At 41.8% G+C, this 24,594-nt stretch overlaps 3 protein-coding genes across 10 annotated transcripts; all 3 read left to right on the top strand.

Moving 5' to 3' along the window:
* The first annotated feature begins 12 nt into the window (after positions 1 to 12).
* On the top strand, positions 13 to 5,968 carry LOC120902930 (cationic amino acid transporter 4). 2 transcript variants are annotated; one of them, XM_040312025.1, is made up of 4 exons: positions 13 to 292; positions 520 to 763; positions 1,648 to 3,150; positions 3,233 to 5,968. In XM_040312025.1, the coding sequence occupies exons 2-4, from the start codon at positions 622 to 624 to the stop codon at positions 3,628 to 3,630; spliced, it is 2,043 nt and encodes a 680-aa protein (XP_040167959.1). In that variant the 5' UTR covers positions 13 to 292; positions 520 to 621; the 3' UTR covers positions 3,631 to 5,968. The 2 variants fall into 2 exon arrangements, with proteins under 2 accessions (XP_040167959.1, XP_040167960.1); XM_040312026.1 differs by lacking the exon at positions 13 to 292 and adding an exon at positions 325 to 390.
* Positions 5,969 to 8,684: 2,716 nt separating this feature from the next.
* Positions 8,685 to 9,737, top strand: LOC120901495 (ORM1-like protein). Its single transcript, XM_040309482.1, has 4 exons — positions 8,685 to 8,926; positions 8,999 to 9,150; positions 9,232 to 9,376; positions 9,463 to 9,737. The coding sequence occupies exons 1-3, from the start codon at positions 8,756 to 8,758 to the stop codon at positions 9,365 to 9,367; spliced, it is 459 nt and encodes a 152-aa protein (XP_040165416.1). The 5' UTR covers positions 8,685 to 8,755; the 3' UTR covers positions 9,368 to 9,376; positions 9,463 to 9,737.
* A 2,053-nt stretch (positions 9,738 to 11,790) lies between these two features.
* On the top strand, positions 11,791 to 19,730 carry LOC120904681 (transcriptional activator protein Pur-alpha). 7 transcript variants are annotated; one of them, XM_040314880.1, is made up of 3 exons: positions 11,791 to 11,882; positions 14,418 to 14,653; positions 16,731 to 19,730. In XM_040314880.1, the coding sequence occupies exon 3, from the start codon at positions 17,426 to 17,428 to the stop codon at positions 18,269 to 18,271; it is 846 nt and encodes a 281-aa protein (XP_040170814.1). In that variant the 5' UTR covers positions 11,791 to 11,882; positions 14,418 to 14,653; positions 16,731 to 17,425; the 3' UTR covers positions 18,272 to 19,730. The 7 variants fall into 7 exon arrangements, with proteins under 7 accessions (XP_040170814.1, XP_040170813.1, XP_040170817.1 ...); XM_040314879.1 differs by lacking the exon at positions 11,791 to 11,882 and adding an exon at positions 14,241 to 14,332; XM_040314883.1 differs by lacking the exon at positions 11,791 to 11,882 and adding an exon at positions 14,241 to 14,332 and having other exon boundaries at positions 14,418 to 14,678.
* The last annotated feature ends 4,864 nt before the right edge of the window (positions 19,731 to 24,594 follow it).

Below are 24,594 nucleotides of genomic sequence, written 5' to 3'. Positions count from 1 at the left end.
GAACAAGTTGCCACTCACTGTGCCAGACTACGCTGAGTGTGTTGGGTTAGATCCAAACAGACTTTAAAGGTGGCCAGCAGCACGAACGCGTCCTGCTCCGTACTGCTACCTTCTCGGTAGGAGGTCCAAAAGTGGGCGAAGGGCAAGTTTCCAGCTGCTCGCAGGGAGGAGTCGTAAGAGATTGTTGCGGAGTGCAAGCGAGCCGTGTGTGTTAGTTATTTATCGACAATCTGTACCTTTTGCTAGCAGTGTATCTACATCAAACATCACATCGCGCTAATCATTTTCGCAGGTACGCAAATGCATTTCTGCCCTCAACAAGTGATAATATACCGAAGGGGATGCAAAAAATACCCCATTACTTATCACGTTCAGTGACTATTAGTAAATGTATTGTGAAGTGTTGCGTTTTGTTCAATTGAAATTTGCTAAAAAAAAAAGCATGATATAGGATGTAGTAGTAAAATAAACGAAAACATGTTGCTTTACCCTTTCGTCCCATTTCGTTCCATATGGCAGGATTTTGCGGCTCGCAACCGGATACGGTGCACTGGGTGGGTGGCTTCGGGTGAAATTTGAATCGTAATTTGGCAAACCCTTTTGGCTGACGGACGTGACACGATGCCCAGCGCCAGAAGAATGATCCTGGGGCACGTCATGTCCGGTCTCTGCACCAAGATGAACCGCACCAAGCAGCTTCCGGCGGATCTGATGGAAACTCCGCTGAATAGATGTTTAAACACATTCGACATCACGCTGCTGGGTAAGCAAAATTTAGCGTTTTAAGTAAAATTTCCGCTTTTCAGGTGATTTCGCATCGAAAAGGGGGGAGGACAAAAGCGCACGAAAGGATAATTAGGTTCGAGCAATGTTATTGCGTTGGTTCACACATAAGCACACACACACACACTAGCACACTTGCACACATGTACACTCCACACTAACAAACATTCCAGCACACTATTGAGAGGAGAGAAAGAGAGAAAAAAAGGACGACGTACAAACATCCTGCGTTACGTCAAAGTAAACAGGTGGTAGTTGTGTTTGTTTACATCCTCTTTTTGTTTACCAGAATTGTTCTGTAGACTATTTTTGCATTTGTCTGCCTCCATTTTTAGCTTCTTTTTAATTTGTTTTTCCTGTACCATGTTAGAGAGAGTGTCTTTTTTTAGTTTAAAAAAAAAAGCAGCTAAAAGGCATATCAAGTAAAATCGCAACCTGACCTCGCCCTTAGGAAATGGGGGAAATAATAGTAATCAGTTAGTATTTAATTTATTGGTCACGTCTGGAATCAGGATTTAGGATGGAGTATGAGTGGAAGATATGTTTCAGGTGAAAAAATCAAAAACATATGGAAGCAATATCCTTTAAGGAAAGTATCAAAATCAAACAATACACACTGACACTGGTAATATACAAATAGGCCTTTTATAGGTTATTTGTAAAATATCCTAACAAAATTCAAATAACCCAAATAAAACTATAGTAAATGAAAGGGGGATTCCTCTTCGAAAGAGATCTGAGCTACTCGCCGCTCTTTCCGCTCCCAGCACATCTACCATATGGCTGCTTGGATGTTTAATTAAACTTTCCAAAAAATTTAACGTTTTTATCTCTCTTCTCTATGCCATTACACTTTCATTGTAGGTATCGGTCATATGGTCGGCGCTGGAATCTATGTGCTCACCGGAACCGTGGCACGCGAGATGGCCGGTCCAGCGATCGTGCTTTCGTTTATCCTGGCCGGGCTGGTGTCGCTGCTGGCCGCCCTGTGCTATGCGGAATTTGGAACCCGCGTCCCGAAGGCTGGCTCGGCCTACGTCTACACGTACGTTTCTATTGGCGAGTTTTGGGCGTTCGTCATCGGCTGGAATATAATCCTGGAGCATATGCTGGGGGCGGCCTCGGTGGCCCGTGCCTGGAGCGGGTACGTTGACTCGATGCTGGGCAACATCGTCGCCAACATCACGATGGAAATTACGGGCGAGATGCACGAGCAGCTGCTGGCCAAGTATCCCGACTTTCTAGCGTTCTTCGTGTGCATCAGCTATGCGGTCGCGCTGGCGGCCGGCGTCAAGGCAACGGCCATGATAAACAGCATCCTGACGACGGTCAATGTGGTCGTGATGGCGCTGGTTGTGGTGTTGGGCTTCTGGTATGCATCGCCCGACAACTGGTCACTACCAGAGCAGGGCTTCATGCCGTACGGGTTCGGCGGTGTGCTAGCCGGTGCGGCCACCTGTTTCTACGCGTTCGTGGGATTCGACAGTATCGCAACGTCCGGTGAGGAGGCGAAAAACCCGAGCTTTTCCATACCGCTCGCCACCATTCTGTCGCTGTGCGTGGTGACGGTCGGGTACGTGCTGGTCAGTGCGGCCCTAACGCTGATGATTCCCTACAACGAAATTAACCCGGCCGCAGCGCTGCCGGATGCGTTCGGTATGCGCGGCATCACGTGGGCCAAGTATGCGATCTCCACTGGAGCCATCTGCGGTATGACGACGACGCTGCTTGGATCGCTCTTTGCGCTGCCCCGCTGCCTGTACGCGATGGCAAGCGACGGATTGCTGTTTTCGTGCTTCGGTAAGGTGAATACGAAGACGCAGGTACCGCTGCTCAATCTCGCCCTGTCCGGTATCTGTAGTGCACTGTTGGCGCTGCTGTTTGATCTGGAAAAGCTGGTAGAGTTTATGTCGATCGGTACGCTGCTGGCCTACACGATTGTGTCGGCTAGTGTTATCGTACTGCGCTACCGGCCGATATCGGTAGAGGAAACCGTTCACCTTGCGCCCGATACACCCGGCACGGATGAGGAAGACGGTGGGCCGACACTGCCTGGTAGCGGGGCACCGGGTGCCCCAGGTGGTGGCATTGATTCTTCGTCCCAGTCCAGTACCATCGATCCATCGTCGCCAACGAGTGAGATGATCGAGATTGCTCTGGCCGGACGGTTAAGGCCCCAGTTTCGCTGGTTAGAGCCCGTGCTGGGCCGTTGTGAACCGGGCGTGGCCTGTTCCGGTGCGGTGTTAATGTTCTGTGTGCTAAGCGTAGCGGTTTGCTTCCAGCTGGAGAACTCCTGGGATGAGCTGTACAACGGAACCTGGTGGGCATTAGGCCTTTATGGTTTTCTCCTTTTCTGTCTCGTTGCATGTAAGTTGGGGACTGCATACAGGGGCGTAAAAGGAGCTACAGATGTTTAACAGTTTTTTTGTTTGTTTTTGCTCTCGCTTAGGTGTTGTTGTAATTTCGGCTCATCATCAGAATACTCGCGGATTGCAGTTCAAGGTACCGTTCGTACCGTACATCCCAGCATTGAGCATCTTCTGCAACATCGAGCTGATGGTGCATCTGAGCTTCCTGACCTGGTTGCGCTTTTTCATCTGGCTGTCCATCGGTATGCTGGTGTACTTCTTGTACGGTATCCATAACAGCAAGGAGGGTGAGCTCGGCACGTCCTACTCTATGCTGATGTCTACCAGCGAAGCGATCCGTGGCTGGGGCTCCACCAGCACGGCCCTCGGCGGTGGCACTAAGGTAACGGTTACTAAGATAATCAAGGGCAGAATTAGTCGAAAGACGGCCGGCGACAGGCAGGCGATCGTGGATGATGACGATGATGAAGATTCTTAAATAAGAATCCGACAGAATCCAGTTCCTTTCTTCCTCCATTCCTTCGCCCCTGTTGCACTGCATGTGGCATGTGTTGAGGATAAGTTTCAATTATCTGTGCAGTGAGTCACTTCTATCCGAAGATGAAGATGAGAGTCATGCAATGTGTTATGGGTATTTCCGTTGATTTTTATATTTATTCCGAGCCCCGCAGCCAAACGACAGGGACGGACACACACTCGGAACATTCGTATTGAAGGCTATCAACCAAACAAAAAAAAAACGGTCCAAATCGCAAGTACACTGTCAAATATAGGGATATCATCAGTGCAGAACTTATAGGTACAGGTTTGTTAACATTTTAAGAACGAAGCTATCTACCAAAGAGTCTATTTCTCCTCCGATTTGTCCCCAGGGTAAAGGAACGCCACACATTTGTACTATAGAGCTATATTGTTGTGTATTATTCAATATATTCACTTTGTACACCGGTCTACCAAGCTCTGTGGATTGAGACGAAGTGATGTTTAACAGTAAATATTCTACGAAATGGGTTCCAACCTATTTCCTATTTGCACAGTATTAGATATTATGCTACTAACAGATTGCCTTAGGAAACAAACAAATGTGTCTGCGTAAAATAAGTGTAACGCGCTGTGTTTTTTGTTGCGCTAGCCGTGAGAGATTTTGGTTAATTCGTTTCATCTGCGATAGTTTTAAATTTTCTTCCAGAAAGTTTAACAGAAAAGCTAAGGGACAGGAATGAAACGGTAATGCCTAACATGAAGTTATCTGCAGGATTTTTTTTTGTGAAAACATTATTTTTCTACCTCTAGAAAAAAAAATCAACAGCACAAACGATTGTAAAGCCTTTCTAGTTCCTTTACTACTTAACCTACCATGGCGTTATCTATGATATACTTCAACCACCGAATTTTGTACGCTTTAGCTACCTACGTGTTTGAAAAACGAAAGACACAAACTTTAAAACGGGTAATTTCAAAGCCATAACCATTCCACTAGTTTCTCCTCATCATCATCGCTCAGCTGTGTAAGAGCAAAACATAAAATAACCATTGCAAAGGCTTTCGATGGAGTTGCCTTTTGCTTTTCGTTGTTTTCCTTCATTTTGGCCGATGAACCGTTAGAGTATAAAAAATACCACTTACAATACAAGTACTATACCGCTGGTACACGATTTAGTAACGCAAGCCGTAATCGGCAGTATGTATATTTATAACTGAACAACATCTAAAGTAGAAATCAATGCACAGTCAATGAAGAGTACATATTCATATATACCTTATTCGGTAGAAAATTCGATAAGATAAATCACCAAACCGTCGTTAATGGGATATTTAACCACATGCAGGTAGATGCAATAGCCACATGGAACATGAAAAGCACAAATGCGATTATGATATCCGTATCACAATACAACAAGGAAACCATTATACACCCAAAAGGAAGCAGATACTACTACACTGTGTACTAATTGGCCATAATGTTTTATGTAGTAGCGTTATGCTCTCATATGACACATATACAGTGGCGGTCACCCTATATCGGACACCCATTTTTTATTCTGGATTACTAAGTTTGCAGCTTCCTGGACAATTCTTAAAAGCATGCATCGGAATACTGCCTTCACATATCAGTGAGGACGGTATTTGGTAATACTCCGGTACAAAATCATGCCTTAGGTTTTTTAATACGCACATAAAGCACCAATACAGCCTATTGTTTAAGACTACTGACTATTAACTTTAGTTATAATTATAGAATAAATGTATTTAATATTGCTTAGATTCGTAGCCATTTTATCTACGAAATCGACGGTCGAATTTTGAGTTAACTTTATAAATAAAAAAAAACAATAACTTTATGTATGATTTCGCTAGATTGTATGCAATATTGGCCTGATTTTGTGCAGCAGCATAGCTAAAAAGTATTCTCATAAATGTATGAAGACAATATTCCGAGATACATGATTTAAAGAACTGACCAAAGAGTCTCGAAGTCAGAGAAGATGGGTTAAAATATAAGGTGTCCGACTTTAGCCTGGCAACACTGTAATGCCGCAAAAATCTATTTGAATGGTCGTGTGGTCAGATACGTGGGTATCAATTGTAAAGATCAATTAGTAGCGGCGAATACATTTCATTTATTGGTATTGGTTAAACCAGGTTTTATTTAATCTAGGGGTTTTTATTATCTTAAAACATATTCATTACAACGTGTAAGGAAGCTGCTACAGAACTTATAATGGATAACTGTATGGAACAAACATGAAATAAATAATCATACAAACCACCATAAGAACAATAAAGTATACACACATATGACGAATTTAACTATATACTTTCCATTTTGTAAATTGTTTTGCTTAAATTGATATTCTAACATAACCAATGTGCATAATCGTGAAAGTACGAAATGCATCGAAAATGGGATTCTAAGAAATTTTACCAACCCAAGCGCCACAGATTAAGCTTAAACGACTGGAAAATTGAATATCCATAGAAAAAAATGAAAGCTCCACAGCTTCATTGGTTTGATCAATAGATGGCGTATTACAACTCATCATTATATTGCTATCCTTTTCTTGCAATGTGTTTCGACAACTTTCATCTTATCACCTATATAGCCTTCTAACTTTCTGAGCAAAAATCTATATGAATGGTCGTGTGGTCAGATACGTGGGTATCAACACCAACGACCATTACTCAAATCTCACTTGCTTCAGTGCTGGTGGTTTCCATTGGAGTTTAGTATTTAAACAATCGTATCGCCGTTCTAGTTCTAGCGATGCATAACTTCAATGCGAAACCATACAACAGTACAGAGGAAATGAGAAAGCGCTCCTCCAAGCGAGGAAGCTCAACTGGTTGTGGTATCCCTCCAACAGAGAGCGCCACCAGCTTTTTCGCTATTTTTAGAATGCATGAGTCGTTTGCCGTCTGCTAAACGAAGTCTTTCTATATTCCGTTTAGGTAGAGAACTTGAGTCGTTTAGAAGCCGTTTAGTGGTCGTTTAGTGGATTTGTGGCACTTGGGAAGTATAAGTCATCTCATCGATTGAATAGTTTAACATATGATATGTAAAGTTTTCTTCAATAATTTTTTTCCATAATAATGATTGTTATGGCATACGGACCTTCAATTCGATTACACCTTACCTTAGATCAGGACCGAGCACCACTTATTTATTATTGCAAGTTCATTGCGAGCTGCAACGCCATGATTGTCCATAATTGAGTTGTCCGTTGCATTTCAATTGTATGTTTGTTAGATTACTTGTTTTAATACAGGTAGCGAAAGCTAACAGGTCGTCCAGATTGGAAATCAATCAAATTCAAGTTCTCCAGCAATCAAGATTTCAACGGTATTTTCAAAATCACCCAAGTGCCACAAATCCACTAAACGACCACTAAACTGTTTCTAAACGACTTAAGTTCTCTACCTAAACGGAATATAGAAAGACTTCGTTTAGCAGACGGCAAACGACTCATGCGTTCTAAAAATAGCAAAAAAGCTGGTGGCGCTATCTGTTGGTGGGTCCTCCAACCAGCTGAGCTTCATCGCTTGGAGGAGAGCTTTCTCATTTCCTCTGTACTGTTGTATGGTTTCGCATTGAAGTTATGCATCGCTAGAACTAGAACGGCGATACGATTGTTTAAATACTCAACTCCTACGGAAACCACCAGCATTGAAGCAAGTGAGATTTGAGTAATGGTCGTTGGTGTTGATACCCACGTATCTGATCACACGACCATTCAAATAGATTTTTGCTCGGAAAGTTAGAAGGCTATATAGGTCATGATAAGATGAAACTTGTCGAAACATATTGCAAGAAAAGGATAGCAATATAATGATGAGTTGTAATACGCCATCTATTGATCAAACCAATGAAGCTGTGGAGCTTTCATTTTTTTTCTATGGATATTCAATTTTCCAGTCGTTTAAGCTTAATCTGTGGCGCTTGGGATCTGTACTACTACCGAACGATCACATCTTACCTGCCTCAAATGACGCACTGCAACTACTTCACGCACTACCCAAGTGCCACAAATCCACTAAACGACCACTAAACGGCTTCTAAACGACTCAAGCACTCTACCTAAACGGAATATAGAAAGACTTCGTTTAGCAGACGGCAAATGACTCATGCATTCTAAAAATAGCAAAAAAGCTGGTGGCGCCATCTGTTTGTGGGATACCCAACCAGTTGAGCTTCCTCGCTTGGAGGAGCGCTTTCTCATTTCCTCTGTACTGTTGTATGGTTTCGCATTGAAGTTATGCATCGCTAGAACTAGAACGGCGATACGATTGTTTGAATACTAAACTCCTACGGAAACCACCAGCATTGAAGCAAGTGAGATTTGAGTAATGGTCGTTGGTGTTGATACCCACGTATCTGATCACACGACCATTCAAATAGATTTTTGCTCAGAAAGTTAGAAGGCTATATAGGTCATGATAAGATGAAACTTGTCGAAACACATTGCAAGAAAAGGATAGCAATATAATGATGAGTTGTAATACGCCATCTATTGATCAAACCAATGAAAGCTGTAGCTTTCATTTTTTTTCTATGGATATTCAATTTTCCAGTCGTTTAAGCTTAATCTGTGGCGCTTGGGCAACCACAGTAGAGGTAGTAAATCCAAATTGCTGATCAATCCAAAATTAATATTTTAATAGAATTTTGGTGTAAAAATTAGTGCAACAATTATTATCATCAAAGAATGATTCATTGCCAATCGTAAAGTTCGTTGAAAATGATTGAAAATTATTTTTTCTATTAAACTTGTACTTTTTCGAACTTTGATTCATTTAGTCAAGTTCAATCAGATGAAAAAGAGTATTATTAAATTTAAGGATGAACAAGTTTTTGTCATAATAGACAGAAAAGTAAAATGTTTATTTATTTTTTATTTTGTGAGCAATTTGAATGTTTTAATATCACATCTCATTGCGCAAATTTTGGCCAAAATGTAGGGAGTGGAATAACCCAATGTGCAAAAAACAGTAGAGCACACCCTTACCTTGAAGAAAACGCAAATAAACAAACAATCAAATGTCAGCTGGCTATTTGTTGCGCTTGGAACTGTTCTCGATTGGCCCTTGCTAAAACTATAGCAAAAATGCTTGCCGGTGGTAATGGCGATCCGAATCCAAACGCATCCTGGCTTGATTCACGTGGTTTGTGGCTTGCATACGTGCTAGGCATCACCATCTTCCACATTGTTCTGCTGGCCATACCGTTGGTGCAGATCCCGTACGCGTGGACAATTACGAACATCGCACACAATCTGGTAAGTGAGTTTGGTATGGAACAGAGTGCGTGGACGGGCTAAACTCTTTTCTCTTGAAAAACTGATTTACAGGCCCATTTGTACTTCCTGCATTGCATAAAGGGCGCCCCATGGATGAGCATCGATGCGGGTGAGAATCGCAAGTACACGCACTGGGAGCAGATCAACTGTGGCGAACAGTTAACGACGACGAGAAAATTCCTGACCGCTGCTCCAATCGTTTTGTAAGCTTCCATTCAAGTTAACTACTTTTGATGCAAAGTTTCTGTTAAAAAGAACCGGCTCTATTGTCAATCCTATTGCAGGTTCCTGCTGACGTGTCTTTACACGCGCAACGATATCGATCATTTTATTGTCAACTTTATTTCGCTCGTCGTGGTACTCGTACCGAAGTTGCCCCAATTCCATGGCGTACGCCTGTTTGGTATAAACAAATACTAAACAGGGTTGGTAAGTGAATTCATTTCATGGTCCTAAACGATTCCGTAATTGTAAAAATTCTGTATATTTTTCAAAACCATGAATTCTGGATGTAGGTACAGAAACGGCAATCATCGGACTGTAAATTGCACGATATTTTTCTCATTATGAACAAAAAAGACTATAGAGTATAGTGACTACATGAAATGGATATCGAATACGAGTTTACTCGTTAAATTACGCATAACAAACATAATGTTGATGTAAACTGAATCTTTGTTTTAGTTTCTGAAACAACTATCATGGGCTATGTTTAATGTGCTGTGTAATGTATTAAATAAAGTAAAAAATATTTTTAAGACAAACATAAACACTATAAAGCCGAATTGTATTTCACATGTGTATAGAATGTTTATGGATTAAAATGATTGCCTTTAAAGTTCTCCATGTCCTACATCAATCGAACATTTTTTTTTGTTTTTGTAAATTAATAGAGAGAAAGAGAGTGAAACAAAGTGTCACAGGCGAAGATGTTGCGTTGCATTCGAGAAATCCTATTTTGCAACATAACGCTCCTTGCACGTGCAGAACAAAGGCAAGTCTTCGGGTCATCATGGTGTACTTTGTTGTGCCCAAACGTGTTCGCTCTTCCTACCATGCTAATCGCAGTAGGATACAGTCTCAAATCTACTCTCCTTTTTTTAAATCAGTTCGCTTTCTCTCTCTCTCTCTATACATATATCTCCCATTTGCAACGTTTCTCTCATTAAAAGTACTTCTCTTTTCTTCTCTTTGTCTGCCACATACGCAAATCTTACATATGGTTAAATTAGAAGCGAAACCCATTCCGTTTTAGGTCAGTTTCCGAAAGAAAAAAAAAACCAGTCGAAAAAAAACTAATGCTCCACCAAGGACGAGCCCTCTTGGACCTAAATGGAGTACAATTTTGTATGTGTTTGACAAGAACAAAAACTGTGGCTCACTTTTTCTACGATTCACGCTATACGCACCATCAACATGTTTGAATTCGCTTATCGCGTTGGTGGAAAATCACCGATCGAATCGGGTTCTCTCGAAAAAGTTTTGTAATGACATTGACCAGAGAAACGTCGTGCGTTGCAGTTCGTTGACCCCCCGTGTACTGGCTGCTGGCGAAATACTGAGCGAACCGGGGGAGAGCGGGAACAGACACAAGAAGTTAAATAAGGGCATTGTGCTGTGCCGTGCTCCGCGGTATCCGTTCCCTTAACTCCCCAAAAAATAAAACGCCTCGATGGGTGGGTGGGTGGGTGTTGTGCACGCACACAATCCCACGAAAGTAACGGACGAAGCTCTATAGCCGCATGCCGTTGGGGAATGTGGCGGGAAAGCTCACACGCAAAACGCTACCGCACCTGACTGTGCGGTTAGCGCAAGGGATTTTCGAGCTGGTCGGTTTGGTTGTTGTGGTAGGCAACGATCGACCATTCAACCAAAGGGGCCAAAGGAGGGGGGGGGAGGGGGTAGTAGTAGCAACAGCAGCGACGCTCTTGGCACACAACATCAAATCCGCTGGCAGGAACACGCAAGGGGTTGGACTTTATCAATTTATCCAGCCATGCCATCCAGACAGGCGTGAGAAGGGAATGGAGTTGGTGGTTGAAGGAACATGAAGGGATGGTAGATTGGGGTACAGCGGAGCAAAAAGTGTGCGTGACGCGTGATCTTCCTTGCTTGGCGGTGTCGTCGAAGCCGTACGCATGAGAAACGTAACGCATGGGAAGTGCTTTGCATTGAGAAGGATAATTTCGATGGTTGGCCTCGTCGTATCGAACATTTCCTTGCAAGATGGCGTCAAGTATGGGGGAAAATTAGTGGTTGATTAATGTTTAACCATTTCGAAATATGAATGTTTCTAGCAGGTGTTAAGCGTGATTAAAAATGTAAAAGAGAAACAGGAAAATTGTCAATGATTTTGTTAAAAATATGTCCTTGCAGTTTTTTTGGTATTCTAGTGAGCGTCACTTTTGATTGTAAAAATTGATTGTTAATGTACATCTAACATTGTTTTTAATTGTTTTTTTTCTTAATTTGCAAATATTAAGTGCGATTGCAAGAGATATTGGGTGATTGTATCCGGATACTATACCGGAACTTAAATATAAAATTTAAACTGCACAGTGTCATTCCCGTGTCATTATGCCCAACCAAGCGTTTCGACTACACCCCATTGGTTGGGGAAGCTAGACGACCGTACAGTGGAACTTCCTAACAGCTGCACGTGCCGTTTCGTCATTTGATTATAGTATTTTCCGCCTAAGTCGCCACCATCGGCGATACAGTTTCTGTAGCCCGCTCTCGTGCAACAACGCGCCACGGTCGGTTCAGTGGCTCTCCGGAATGTCCTTCTGGTGTCCCGAGAGTGGTGAGGATTTTCGCTTTCGGGCCAGCGCCACGGGTACGCCACTCTCAGTCATTCGAAAGCATTGGCGCACGTCAGTAATATCGGCGTATTTGTCCGCAGACACTACCACGGTACTCTTACTACCCTAGACAGGTACTATACTGTAGGGAAAGTGTGAAAGTAAAGTATATGGCCGGTTGAAAGCATTTCCCGTATTGCAGTTGTCTGTGTTGCGTTTTTCCCCGGTAGCATTTCCTTCAGTCGTTGGTGAAAAGTTGGGAGAAAAAAACAAAATCTTTCCAGCCTTTCATTCCTTTTCCACTGGTGGAGACGCTTGGTGGCTCTATCTATGAGTGTGTGTGTGCGTGCGTGTATGTGCAACGATGCGAACCCTATGCTCGTACCATCATTTATAATGTACGTTTAGTGTTAGTGAAATCCGTTCTAATCCTTTTAACCCGGAAAGGGGTCCCACTGGGAAATACACGACCGACAAAGTACGGGAAGTTCGCTCGGAACTGGGCAAAAGGTGACGGAATGGAAACCGAACATCAAAGCTGTGTCCGTGTATTCACCATATCAGCAGCGATTGCAAGTGGACTTTATTGCCTCTTTTCTTGAAATCGAAAAAGGATGGAAAATCATTTATTTGCGTGGAAGGGGGAGCACAGCTTTGCGTGTGTGTGCGGAGTTATGAAATAATGTCTCGCAAGAAGCATAAAAAAACCCTTTTCGCTGCCAGCCTCGTTTTCTGTCGATACTGAATTCTTCTTTTTCGTTCGTCTTCCGTCAATTCTTCACCATCTTTTTGGCTCTCTTTGGGAAAAGCGAGTTTTCCTTTGCTCTCAGCGTACAAGTCGGTCGGTCGGGGTGAGTTTGCTTTCTGCCGGACTAAAGGAGGAGGATTTTTCACGCTCTCTCTCTCTCTCATGCAACGTGCGCTGTGTTACAGGACAAGGATAAAGATTCTATTTTCCGTGCAACGCGGTAGCCATATGATGAACATGTGAAATGTGTATGCGTATGTGAGTGTGTGTATGTGTGTTTTTTTTTTATATTTCGCTGAGAAAGCAATGACATTTGTAGCACTCCATGGTGAGTGCGTTCAGTATACACACAGCATACAACAGCTCGGTATGTGCAATAATACTACCATGGTACGGTGCCCTTTTCGCGACTAAGAAGCAAAAAAAACTTTTTTCAGTAGTGTGGTGTAAAAAATGGAATGGAAAGAACAAGTGTACGTGTGGTTAAACGGTTTGCCTAATTGTAACACCGCACTGAACTAACAATCCTCCCATTTCTATTGGGCCTCCTACGGGATGGCAAGACTCGATCAAAATTTGTATAGAGAGTATCGATTTAATCGCCACATTGTGTTTGTTCGTGTCTTTTCTGCAGCAAAGTGAGGGGGGAGCATCAAACTGCCCTCTACTCCTTCACCTCCACTATAAGCAGTTCTGCAAGTGCATTCAAACCGAAGCGGTACATACAAACCAGTGCAAACAATTTGCCTCAACGAACGGTTCGTTTTTCCCCCATTCTTCGTCCTGTTCCTTATGACACAGTGGTTCCGTTTGTTCAATACCGAACGGGTTGCTGGTGGGTCAGCATGCAAAACAGATCGGATAAAGCTCTCTCCAGGATAAATTTTGCATCCCATTGCGAACAGTGCGCGCACTTGAGCGGCACGAGCCTATGTCGCTTCGTGACATTGAATGTATAATTAAAATCAGTATCGTATCGATTTTTCCCACTGGTCCAGCATTGCTGCAGCCCTAGTTTGGCGTAATTGCATGCGGATATATTGTCCAGCCTTGTTGCAAAAATGTACAACAAGAAGAAAAAAATGTTAGAGCTGCTGTTAGATGTTCATATAAAAAAGCCAGAAAATCGTACATTCATCGATTAACATGCTTTGGTATGGTTTTTATTGTAATGGCGCTGACTGTATGTATCTTGTCCCAAAGTCATAAGGCTAATGGCATCGTTTGATGCATTAACCTCAAGATCATTAACCTTATTGGCGTGATCATCGCATGCGGATACAGTTCGTCCGCAGGACCTATTTTTTCTTGTCTGAAACCGGATGGAGACTCCTGGTACGTTTCAAAACGGGCGCCGTACACTGCGCCCCTAGCTGCTTATTAATCAATGTAGAGTACCATTGTTGCTGCAGAAGTACGTTTTCCATCATCCAAATGGATTGATGTTTTAAAAAGTTGAAAAAACATATTAATAGTGGATATCCTTGGTGATATGGAGAAAATTTTGAATTTTTTTTCCTTTTCTCTGAGATGAAATGAAAGAGTCCAATAAAGGGCGAGAGCTACAGAGCGAGAGGGAAATAGGCAGCAAGAGCAAGAGAGTGCGTAACAAAGAAATGCACGAAAGAAGAGCGAACGATTAATCTCTTGCGTGCGAGAAACACACATTCGCTCGCTCTCTCTCGCTCGCTCTTTCTTCTCTTCCCATCATTCTCTCTCATTCTATGCCCTTTGCTGGCGTATTCGCTCTCATAATTGCCTTGACAGTTGTGACTTTTCTTGGTCGAAAATTTACCATCGTCCGTCAAAGTGTGTTTGGTCGCAGGAAATAACAGAGTTAGTTCCTTGTGCGATATGCAGTAAATCGTACTTCTTGGGTCCCTTGTGCATACTTATCTGTTCTTTCTGTAACTGTTTGTAGGTGCGCGTGTGAAACGGTGTGGCTGAAAACGGATTAACGCCCGTCAGGTCCGTCTGCAAGAGGAGCAGCAGCAGCAGCAGCAGCGCCCCGTAGCGGGACGTGAGGCTGCGGCAAACCCGCTCGGAACAGGCCTGGTGGTGTAGAGGCGGTGGTAGAGGCGGGAGCTGGACTGCTACCCCGCCGGATCAGCAGCAGTAGCAGCACCAGCAGCAAATTCAGCTGATCGTTATAAATCGGTACGTTGGATGGATGGATAAAAGGGTGAGACAAGTGTTTCAGGGTTAAAGATGTTAGAAAATGGAATTTAAATTCCAAACTTTCAAAGACGTGTCCGTGTGTGTGTGTGTTGGGGGAAAAGTGGAGTTGCTTTTGGGTTTTTTTTTCTCAAAAGTAAAAAAGTGGAAAAGTTTAGCATAAAACGTAACCGTGCTGCTGTCGTCTGTGGTGGTTGTGCTTCTATCGATAGAGAGAGAGAGAATCAGTGTTAGAAAGAGGATTATCGAGAGAAAAAGGGAGAACGTGAGAGAGCGAGCGAGAGTGGCAAAGAATGGCGAGCGAATAACCTGTCGACGCGGAGGCAGCTGTATCGAAATGTGCGTACAGCTCGGTGCGGTGTATTAGCGTTTGTGCGAACGTGTGTGTTTGTGTATGTGTGTGTGCGTGTCGGCTCGCGAAGGTGACTGTCGCCATGCAAGCGCGCTGCTGCTGTAATGCAATGTTGAGAGCATTTGAAATGCTTTGAGTGAAGGAAAAAGCGCGTGAAAAGAAACGACGGTGCAAAGGAGAAACAAAATTACTGTACGTGTGTGCATGTGTGTGTGTGCGTGTGTATTCCACTGTGTGCGTGTCTGCTCTCTGTAACGCGAGCGAGACTGTGTGTAAAAAAAGCGATTCGTTGTCGTCAGCCGTCATCTTGGCAGCAGCAGCAGCAGCAGCAGCAGTAGAGCAAGCAGCCAACATTTTTGACAGTACAAAACTCGGCGCGGTAATTAGTTTGGATCTCGTTACGGCAAAGATTTACGTTCTACGTGCGATTCTGTGCCACCTATCGAGCTTGTAGGACGTTATTTAAACGGACCAATTGCAGTGATTTTGTCAGGTTGGTGTGTAGATTTGGCGTGCCAAGAGCGTGTTGTTTTAGGCAGACGCTTAATAGTATCAAAATGGTGAAGTTTAGTACGATTAGATAAACTCGATTTCAGTACAGAACCGCATACGCACCGGGACCAGTCAGCATCATTCAAACATCAGCCGGAGTAAGGCGCGTTCTGTTAATGGAAACCATTCTTCCTTTCCTCAGGAATGCCAGTGTGCCAAACTCCACACTGCAAAGGAATGTTATATTTCTTCGCATAGGGAGGCAATAAACCCGACATGCAAAGAAACCGGGCGAGGAAATATGATTTTTGTATAGAAAACACCTCGTGCATGTGATAACGAGTAGGAAAAAGTGCGTGTATCATTAGCGTGAAGTGTCACCGTGGCCAGGGAAAAGACACATCATCATAATAAGCCCTCGACTCGGAGAACTTCATCCTGCTGCATAAACAAAAAAACAATGGTAAAGCAATGAACAGGGAAAATATCTGCTATTGCTGAAAAGTCCACGCTTTCTGATACATTTTTGTTTAAAACCGGTCATCATTAGCAGCTGCCCTCCGCGAAAGCAACATAAGGGCAGTCAAGGTGGCCTTCCACCAGGTGTAAAAAGAGTTCTCGCTCGTTTGAATATCTGTCTTTTTCACCGACAGCGGAGTGTGTGTGTGTATGTGTGTTTTGGTTACGTGCGTGTACAGTACCTGGCTTTTGGAATACCCCAATAAACACCGTGCACAGGGTGGCATGGATGTGATTTAGCGAACTACTCTGCAGGATGGTCCCCACTTTCTGGGATAGTTGTTGGGGAGTTGGAACCGGATCAAAGTTCACAAGGGTTTAATTAATACACATAATCTAGTGCATCTTGCAGTCATGCTAATGTCAACTCTATATTGTCCCTTTCATGCTAAACTGATCAATAATAATGTTCTTTCCCCCTTTTTTCATGTTTGTATGCTGTGGCGACGTCTGGCATGGATCAATCTTCCCTCCAATCACTGGTGCTTTTTTCGGATATCACTCGCACACATACACGTACACACGCACATATACACTTTGGTTTTGGTGTAAATATGTCCAATCTGCGGTCATCGATGATCTTTACTGGAATCTTTACTCAACGTACGTTGTATTGCCATTTTGATGGTTTGCAAAGAAGAACAAATTATTACATCTTGTTTCTTGTTTTCGTATGTGCACATTTTAGGCTCACAGTGAATACGCCCAGGCAGGTAGCAGGTAACAAGACCGACCGTGGAGAATTACTTTGAATGCTGCAAAATCACATCTTCACTAATGCGTGGCGTTCAGCGTCTAGCAGATGACCAATAGCAACGGAGGAGGAATGTGTTGCGTTGCGCGTTAAAGGGAGCGGCAGATGTAACGACAGTAACTACCGTTTCGGTGCTGCAGGGGATTACGATAAACGGGCAGGTGCAGGAAGGCGCTGTGGACGTACGTTGGATGCTGTAAGCCGGGCCGGGTGGACGGTATATGTTGGTGGAGGCCGGCGGAGGCGTAGGATCGGACGGAACCGCGCGAACGGTCCGGTAAACCAAGCGGTTCAGCACCACCATTGTTACGCACAAGGCAGGTCAGGTCAGCAGAATAACTCACCACAACGATTGACGCCGCAGTAGGACGATTTTTGTTCGTATTAGATTTATAGCAAACTTTGCCGCAGTTAGCTTGCTTTCTTAACCGTCGGACAAGCGGGCTTGGGGCTGCGATCACCGAAGAGGGGTGGTGGCAGTAGTAGTAGTAGCAGCAGAAGCAGTAGTAGTAGCACCAACGCTACTACTAGTACACAGGGGCCTTATCCCTGTCACTTTTCTTGTTTTACCGGTTCCAAAGCGGCTTAGAAAATAAACTTTAATCTGACTCTCGGTTGGTTCGGTGGCACCTCGGAAATGTCCGACACTGGTAGTGGACACGACGGAGGCGCCCAAAAGGACTATTCACAAAAGATGGACGGCGGAGGCGTGCTGGGCGGGGGCGGCAGCGGCGACTTCGACTCGGGCCAGCAGAGCCAGCAGACGGAGCAGGAGCTGGCTACGAAGATGCTGCAGATCCAGTCGAAGCGCTTCTACCTGGATGTGAAGCAGAATCGCCGCGGCCGGTTCATCAAGGTGGCCGAGATCGGTGCGGACGGGCGGCGCAGCCAGATCTTTTTGGCCCTGTCGACCGCGGCCGAGTTCCGGGACCATCTGTCGACGTTCAGCGACTATTACGCGTCGCTCGGCCCGCCCAACCCGGACAATGTGCCCGAGGACGGCAAGCTAAAGTCGGAGATGATGATCAAGGACAACCGGCGGTACTATCTGGACCTGAAGGAGAACGTGCGGGGCCGGTTTCTGCGCGTTTCGCAGACGATCACGCGTGGCGGGCCCCGTTCGCAGATCGCCATTCCGGCTCAGGGTATGATCGAGTTCCGTGACGCTCTGACCGACCTGCTCGAAGAGTTCGGCACGAACGATGGTGGTTACAAGGGCGAGCTGCCCGAGGGTCGCCATATGCGGGTCGATAACAAAAATTTCTACTTCGACATCGGGCAGAATAGCCGGGGAATATATATGCGGGTGTCGGAGGTGAAAAGCAACTTCCGCACCGCGATCACGGTGCCGGAAAAGTGCTGGTCACGGTTCCGCGACATCCTCACCGATTACTGTGACAAAATGAAGAAAACGTCCGAGTCAACTACTTCTTCAATCACTGCCGATAATACTTTACAAAAGCAAACATCAAATAATATGTAAAATTTTGAGTTAATGAAGCGAAAACCAACAACAAAATGAACAAACAAGCAAAGATAAGCGAAGAACTAGTAGCAAGCAACCCCAACAAGCAAACAAGCAAAAACATATACAGCAAGCCCAGATTCAAACTATATGAAAAAGCATAGCAGAAAGATACAGTTCAGAGATAGAAAAAGAAAGAGGGAGAGCGAGAGAGAAAGAGCGAATAATATAAAGGAAGAAAAAACAAACAAACAAATAATAATAAAGATTATAATATTAATAAACCGTAGACCCAATAGAAATGAGAGCAGACCATGGAAAGATGAATGAAATTCGAACGAATGAGATGCACCATTACACATCCGTTACATTCACAAAGTGACGAAAATGAGAGAGGGAAGCTGAAGAATAAAACAAAACAGCAACAAAAACAAACAAATAATTAAAAAAAGTACAGTTGGGTATAATTAGTGGCTGGGGAGCAAATTCAGTTAAAATCTAGGACAAACGAATTGGTTGGTTGGTAGTTTGAAGCTAAATTGAACATGGTGGTGGTTGCAGGTAGTTTGAGGAAACGTTAAACGGCAGCAACAGTTAATAGCAAAATGCATATTAAGAGAATGGTAACACTTGTAGTGGAAATGGCGAATGATAAAAAAAGATGAAGATGCGCGTAGAACACGATAGAAATTATCGATTTAGCAGGAAAATGCAAGATGCCAGATAGGAAAAGAAAGATAAGCTACACATTTTCTCCCCATTATGTTTCGTTTTCTTGTTCTTAGGCTTTTGTTTTGTAAGATTGTTTATTTTTGCGTCTGTTACTTTATTTAGCTTTTTTTAATTTACTTATGTCTCGTGTTATTTACACGTGGGGCAGCGAAAAACTAGACCAGACCAGACATATTAAACAGCAAACGCTCTTTTAAGCGCGAATGAATGGATAGTGGCTGTATATCGTCATCGTCTCATCGTTTGTGAAAGCTTTTCTTTTTCTACCTGTGTGGGCTGGATTTGGATTATGTCCTTTAAGCTAACCAAGCCAAGAACGTCTCAGCTACAGTCTTTAGTAGAAAATGTTGAGGGAGTTTCTCTGTAAAAAAAACTTATCGTGCATAACCGATAATTAGAGTAAAAGGGTAAACCATTTTAAATTCACACAAGCTGAGCTACACAAACACACAAACGACACTGAGGAAAGAGAAAGGTTATAATCATAATTGAAGGGGCGTTAACAAATCTGCGAAACAATACAATCCGCCATTCGCAATGCAAAAGGATCGAATGAACCGAATAAGAAAAAAAGAAAAAAAAAACACTGAGAAAGCCACTACGGATAAAATACCCCGAACATTAACAGGGGAGAGACTAAACAGAAAACTCAGATAAAATCTGAATATATATGGATACGTTGACAGCAAGTGGAAAGAAAACTGTTCTAAAAAGTTAAAATAAATTGTTGTGTACTGCTAGTTTACGTTGTATTTGTTTTTTTTTCATTATTGAATACATATACGCTCGAAATTAAAACACAACAAGATACCACAGTAAAAAAGTAATTGCAGTAAATGGAAATGAAATTGGAAGGTACCATTTGTACGGCTATTAGTATCGTATAGGACTCTTTTAACCTTAACAGTGCAACTTTTAGTTGTTTTGTAACATTGAAGATTTCTTATTTTTCATTTACAACAGGCTCTATTTTTAATTTGCAAGTACCGCAATGATTTCAGCCTTGGTGTAATCTGCTAATGAAAAGATAATTTAAGAAGCATTTTAACATTCACTCTTGTTAACGTGTCATACAAATGTCATTTAAGTTCGATTATTAATGAAAAGAAAACCTGATTGGTGGTTTGCTAAGAAAAGATGGTTAAAGAAAAACTTATACAGAAAATGCAAATTATAACGAAGTCAATATATATTACTGTTAAATGTTTCGTAAAGCAAAAGATCAATAGTGCAGTTGAAACGACGATACAAAGAAACACAGAAGAGAAACTATGAAAGAAAACCCCCTTTTTTGTCACAATTGAAACAATAGATAAAAAGTGACGTTTAAGACGAATCTAAACTGCTGTAAAAAAACAAGCTGTGTACAACAAGGCATAGAATATAGATTTAAAACTGAAAGTATTTTTTGCTTTTGTTAAATTGTGTTTTATGTTTACTCTCTTCATTATCTCGTTTTTATAAATACCTCTATAAAAAGGTTCTACCAATTGAAAGCAGTTTTTGCACATCTATTACAGAGTGTTAAACGAAAGAAGTAATGTTTTGCATAATTTCTACTGTACTGTGTTTTACTGAGCCATTCACCTTTGTTGAACAATTTGCATACCATGCTTAGCCTTATAAATGGCAGCCAAGCATTCGTAGTGTGTTCTTGGAAAACCTCGCGCAAAAGCGATGTTGTAAAACAAGTTTTACAGTTGCATGTACTTGTGTGTACGGAAAATGGAGATCTAAGTACAAACTATCATTAATGTAAGTGTTATTATGCGTTTTTAGTTGTTTCAATTACGTTTCACTACGCAGCCTAAAGTTCAAACATTATACACTGTACCTACTGGCAACATTCAACAACACATGCGTTCGGTTGCCTACTCTTTCATTCGGTTTTAACAAACTAATTGGCACCAGTTGCAGTTACATTGAGAAAATGTTATGTTTGAGTCGTCCTGCCAATAAATAACACAACCAAGACCCATTACAACAGCGATCAGAACCTTTGAAGTCGATATGTATAAATAAAAGCGAACCAAGGTGAACAACTACCAACAAAACATTGCAATAAGATTATAATGCAATAACATTGCAACGCATCTCAGAGTCGAAATATGCAAACAAAATAAGAAAGATGGATCTAAAACCAAATTGCTACAATTAAGGAAGTCTTAAACTCTACCGACTTCTATCTATTATGAAATATTGTGAAATTTTATATTCTGTTGTTTCCTTTCAAGTCTATTATAGCGAATAAACTAGAAGAGAATACATAGAAATCAGCTTAAGACATAGGGTGTGAGCAAAATCTGTAAGGCAAGCAGCGAAACACTGTATGTATGTAAGGGATGGAAAATAATTCGTCCGCGCATTCAAAACCTTGCCAGCTACAGAAAGAAGAAAAGAAGAAAACTAAGGGAAAATGTAAGACAAAAATAATGAGAAGAACTGGCATTATAGATGAAAAACAAAGAAATGAATAGAAACTAAGGAAGAAAAAGAAATTAAAGAGCAAAAAGAAGAGAACAACATTATATAATTACATTAAGAGAAACTACCATAGGGTAATTATTCGAGGCATTTAATGCGCAAAACAAAAAATATGGTCAATCGAAAAGAGCAGATTATGCTGATAAATGAAATACGCAAACCTTCACAATGTTGGAAAAAAAACATACCTTCGGTTGGATTTTTAAGCGAGCCTTTAAGCACACTATAACACAATGGTATGAACGAAAACACACACACACACATACACACACACACACACACACACACACACACACACACACACACACACACACACACACACACACACACACACACACACACACACACACACACACACACACACACACACACACACACACACACACACACACACACACACACACACACACACACCAAAGAACACACTCTCGAATACAATTAATGGTTAAGAGCAATAGTTCATTTTTCCGAACCGAAACACTGCAGCTGCATTGAAGATAAATAAGATAGGAAAATGAGCTGCACGAAATATCTACCAAGCCGCCACGATAAAATAGAACCGTTTTTTCTCGAATTTATACGACAAATACTACCACTTATCGCATAGTGCGATTTTTAAGCGATCACATTTAAAAGTGTATGCATCTCGAGGATCCGGCATAGCCGATGGGGGCTCACAGGCACGTTCGATGTGCATAAAGTTGTAAAAAAGAAAAAAAGAAAGATGAAAAGATGATTAAATTACAAACAAACATCAAGCACATGACCTGACACTCATGTACAAGTTTCCGGTGGAGCTCAGTGTCCGCGTGTGTTTGTGGATATTTTCCTGATTTCGTTTCTTAGTGCTCCCCCATTAACTGTACCACTATGTTAAAGAATTTGATGATATCGATCCAATCGAAGGATGAACTACAGGCGGCGTGTACTGAGAATGCTTGTATACTATTTTTCTTTCACCTCCAGAAACAACATTCCGTTTCAAACGGACTTCAAAATGTGATCATGCACTCCTGCAGAAGAAAGTGCACCTTTAATTTTCGTCTAAAAACGAAGGCAATGGAAATGTACACCAACTTCAAGCATGCTTTCTGATGCGTTTCCAAACACTGGAATATCAGCTAATATCTGATCAGTAGCGTATCCTTTTGTTCCGATTTCGTCCCGTTGTGTAACAGCGAGAGAGTTTCCCAGAAACTCCGCATCCTACATACAGTAGCTTTAATTAAAGGAAGAAAAAGTGGATATATTATTAGGAAAGCATGGTCATAGACGCAGTGAGAACAATGAAACAGCGAAACACTACAAAAACAAACGTGATCAATCCTTGTGCAACAAGCGCAAACTCTCTAGACCATAAATGTGAGACGTTGGAGGCGATATAGAAATAGTAAACAAACAACTTGTAAGCTGATGTTGAAGACATTCGGAGATCAAATCTCCTTCCGCAAATAAAACGCGTATATCGAGGCTATCGAGTGTGTTACCGTTTAGAATAAAGCAACCTCGATCACACTGTGCATGGCTTGCCCCAAATCGATCCATTCGGCCAATCGGCATATCGTCGTGGCGAAAAAAAAAACACACACACACACTATCTTGGGAAATTCAATGAGGGGACATGCTGTAGTTTATACGATACGTAAACCTAGAACGACCAAACGTTGTGGCAAAACATCAAACAATGGGCAGTAACGGATAGCCCAAAAACGGTGGCGCAACAAATGAAAAGGTAGAAGAAACTATTGAAAGTAGAACTAACAAGGAAAGTGTAGAAGAAAAACTGTCCCGTACAACAAACAAAACGGATAGATGTATTCACAACGCGAAAGCAAGCAGAAAGTGGCAAGTATGTTAAGAAATAAAGCAAGCGAAAGTTTAAGTCAAGAAGCTAAAAAAAAGTAGATGAAAAAAAAGTATAACCAAACGAGAATAAGACAAGAGAAAAGTAAAGATAAAAAACTTATATGTAGCCAGATTTTGTCCCGCAAACTGTAGCAGTGAAAATGTATGAAACAATATATCTATGGAAGAGGATGTGCAATTTTTGAGAAAAGATAACAAAAAGAAATTAGCAACACGAGAAAATTGAGTTTCCAACAGAGACATGTACACATTGTTTTGCGCATCCATTTAGATAATACGATTTGGTTGCCAAATGAACGCCTTCGATGGATTTAATTTGCACTATTGAAATGTATTCCAGTTCTTATTTTCACCTTTCTTTTGAAATATTTTTTAATGTTCTTTTAGCTCATTTTTTACTGATAACAACATTTTAACAACACGTAAAAGTACACAGCTTTCCGAATGAGAAACACGGAGACATTCTCAATCATGAAAAAGGCAATAGAAGTTACATGTATGCAAATGAAACACAGACATGAAACAAAAGCGAAGAGTGTACGAGATAAAGAAAGAAGGAAAGAAAGAGAACGTTATATATACTTAAAAGAAATAATAGTGCTACGAACAGACACATCAAAACTGTGACATGCAACATAACTAAGTAAAGCGTATAATAAAACCACAGCATGACAGAGGACAATTAATATAAATCGTGGTGAAAAGAAGATAAATTACTAGGAAACAATCGTCCCAGAGGGGTTTACCCAAAATAGCAGAACAGTAATAACAATTGAAAGACAACACAAACAAATAAAGTAACAAACAACAAAGCTAAATCATACAAAACAATTTAAAGAAATGAACAGAAAGTATATTTTTAGATGAAGATGAAAACCCAATTTTTCCTTTCCGTTTTCTGCATTTAGCTGACATGCTATTAATAATTCAGAACCATTCTTTGATAGACAAATCAGCGAAAAAGCTATACCACAGTGCATAAGATCAGGGGATATGATCATAGGAGCATAGATGATCGATGGCTAGTATTGTACTGTTTACTAACTTTAACGATGGTGGTCAAATTCAGAACGGTTTAGGTAGATTTGAACAGATCCTGTTTTTTTTCTTCAAAAATTAGTGTTCTATTTAATTGTCGATTTTGTTCGCAAAATAATCTATTTTAAAATACTGTGCAATAATGCACGTGAAGTAATTTCTCTACAACGCTTCTGGTAATGAATTTATTTTTAATGTAAATGTTCTGTATCACCAAAAAC

The sequence above is a fragment of the Anopheles arabiensis genome, chromosome 3, assembly GCF_016920715.1.
Source record: "Anopheles arabiensis isolate DONGOLA chromosome 3, AaraD3, whole genome shotgun sequence".
Classification (NCBI taxonomy): Eukaryota; Metazoa; Arthropoda; class Insecta; order Diptera; family Culicidae; genus Anopheles; species Anopheles arabiensis.
This window is presented reverse-complemented; position numbering and strand designations above follow the sequence as displayed.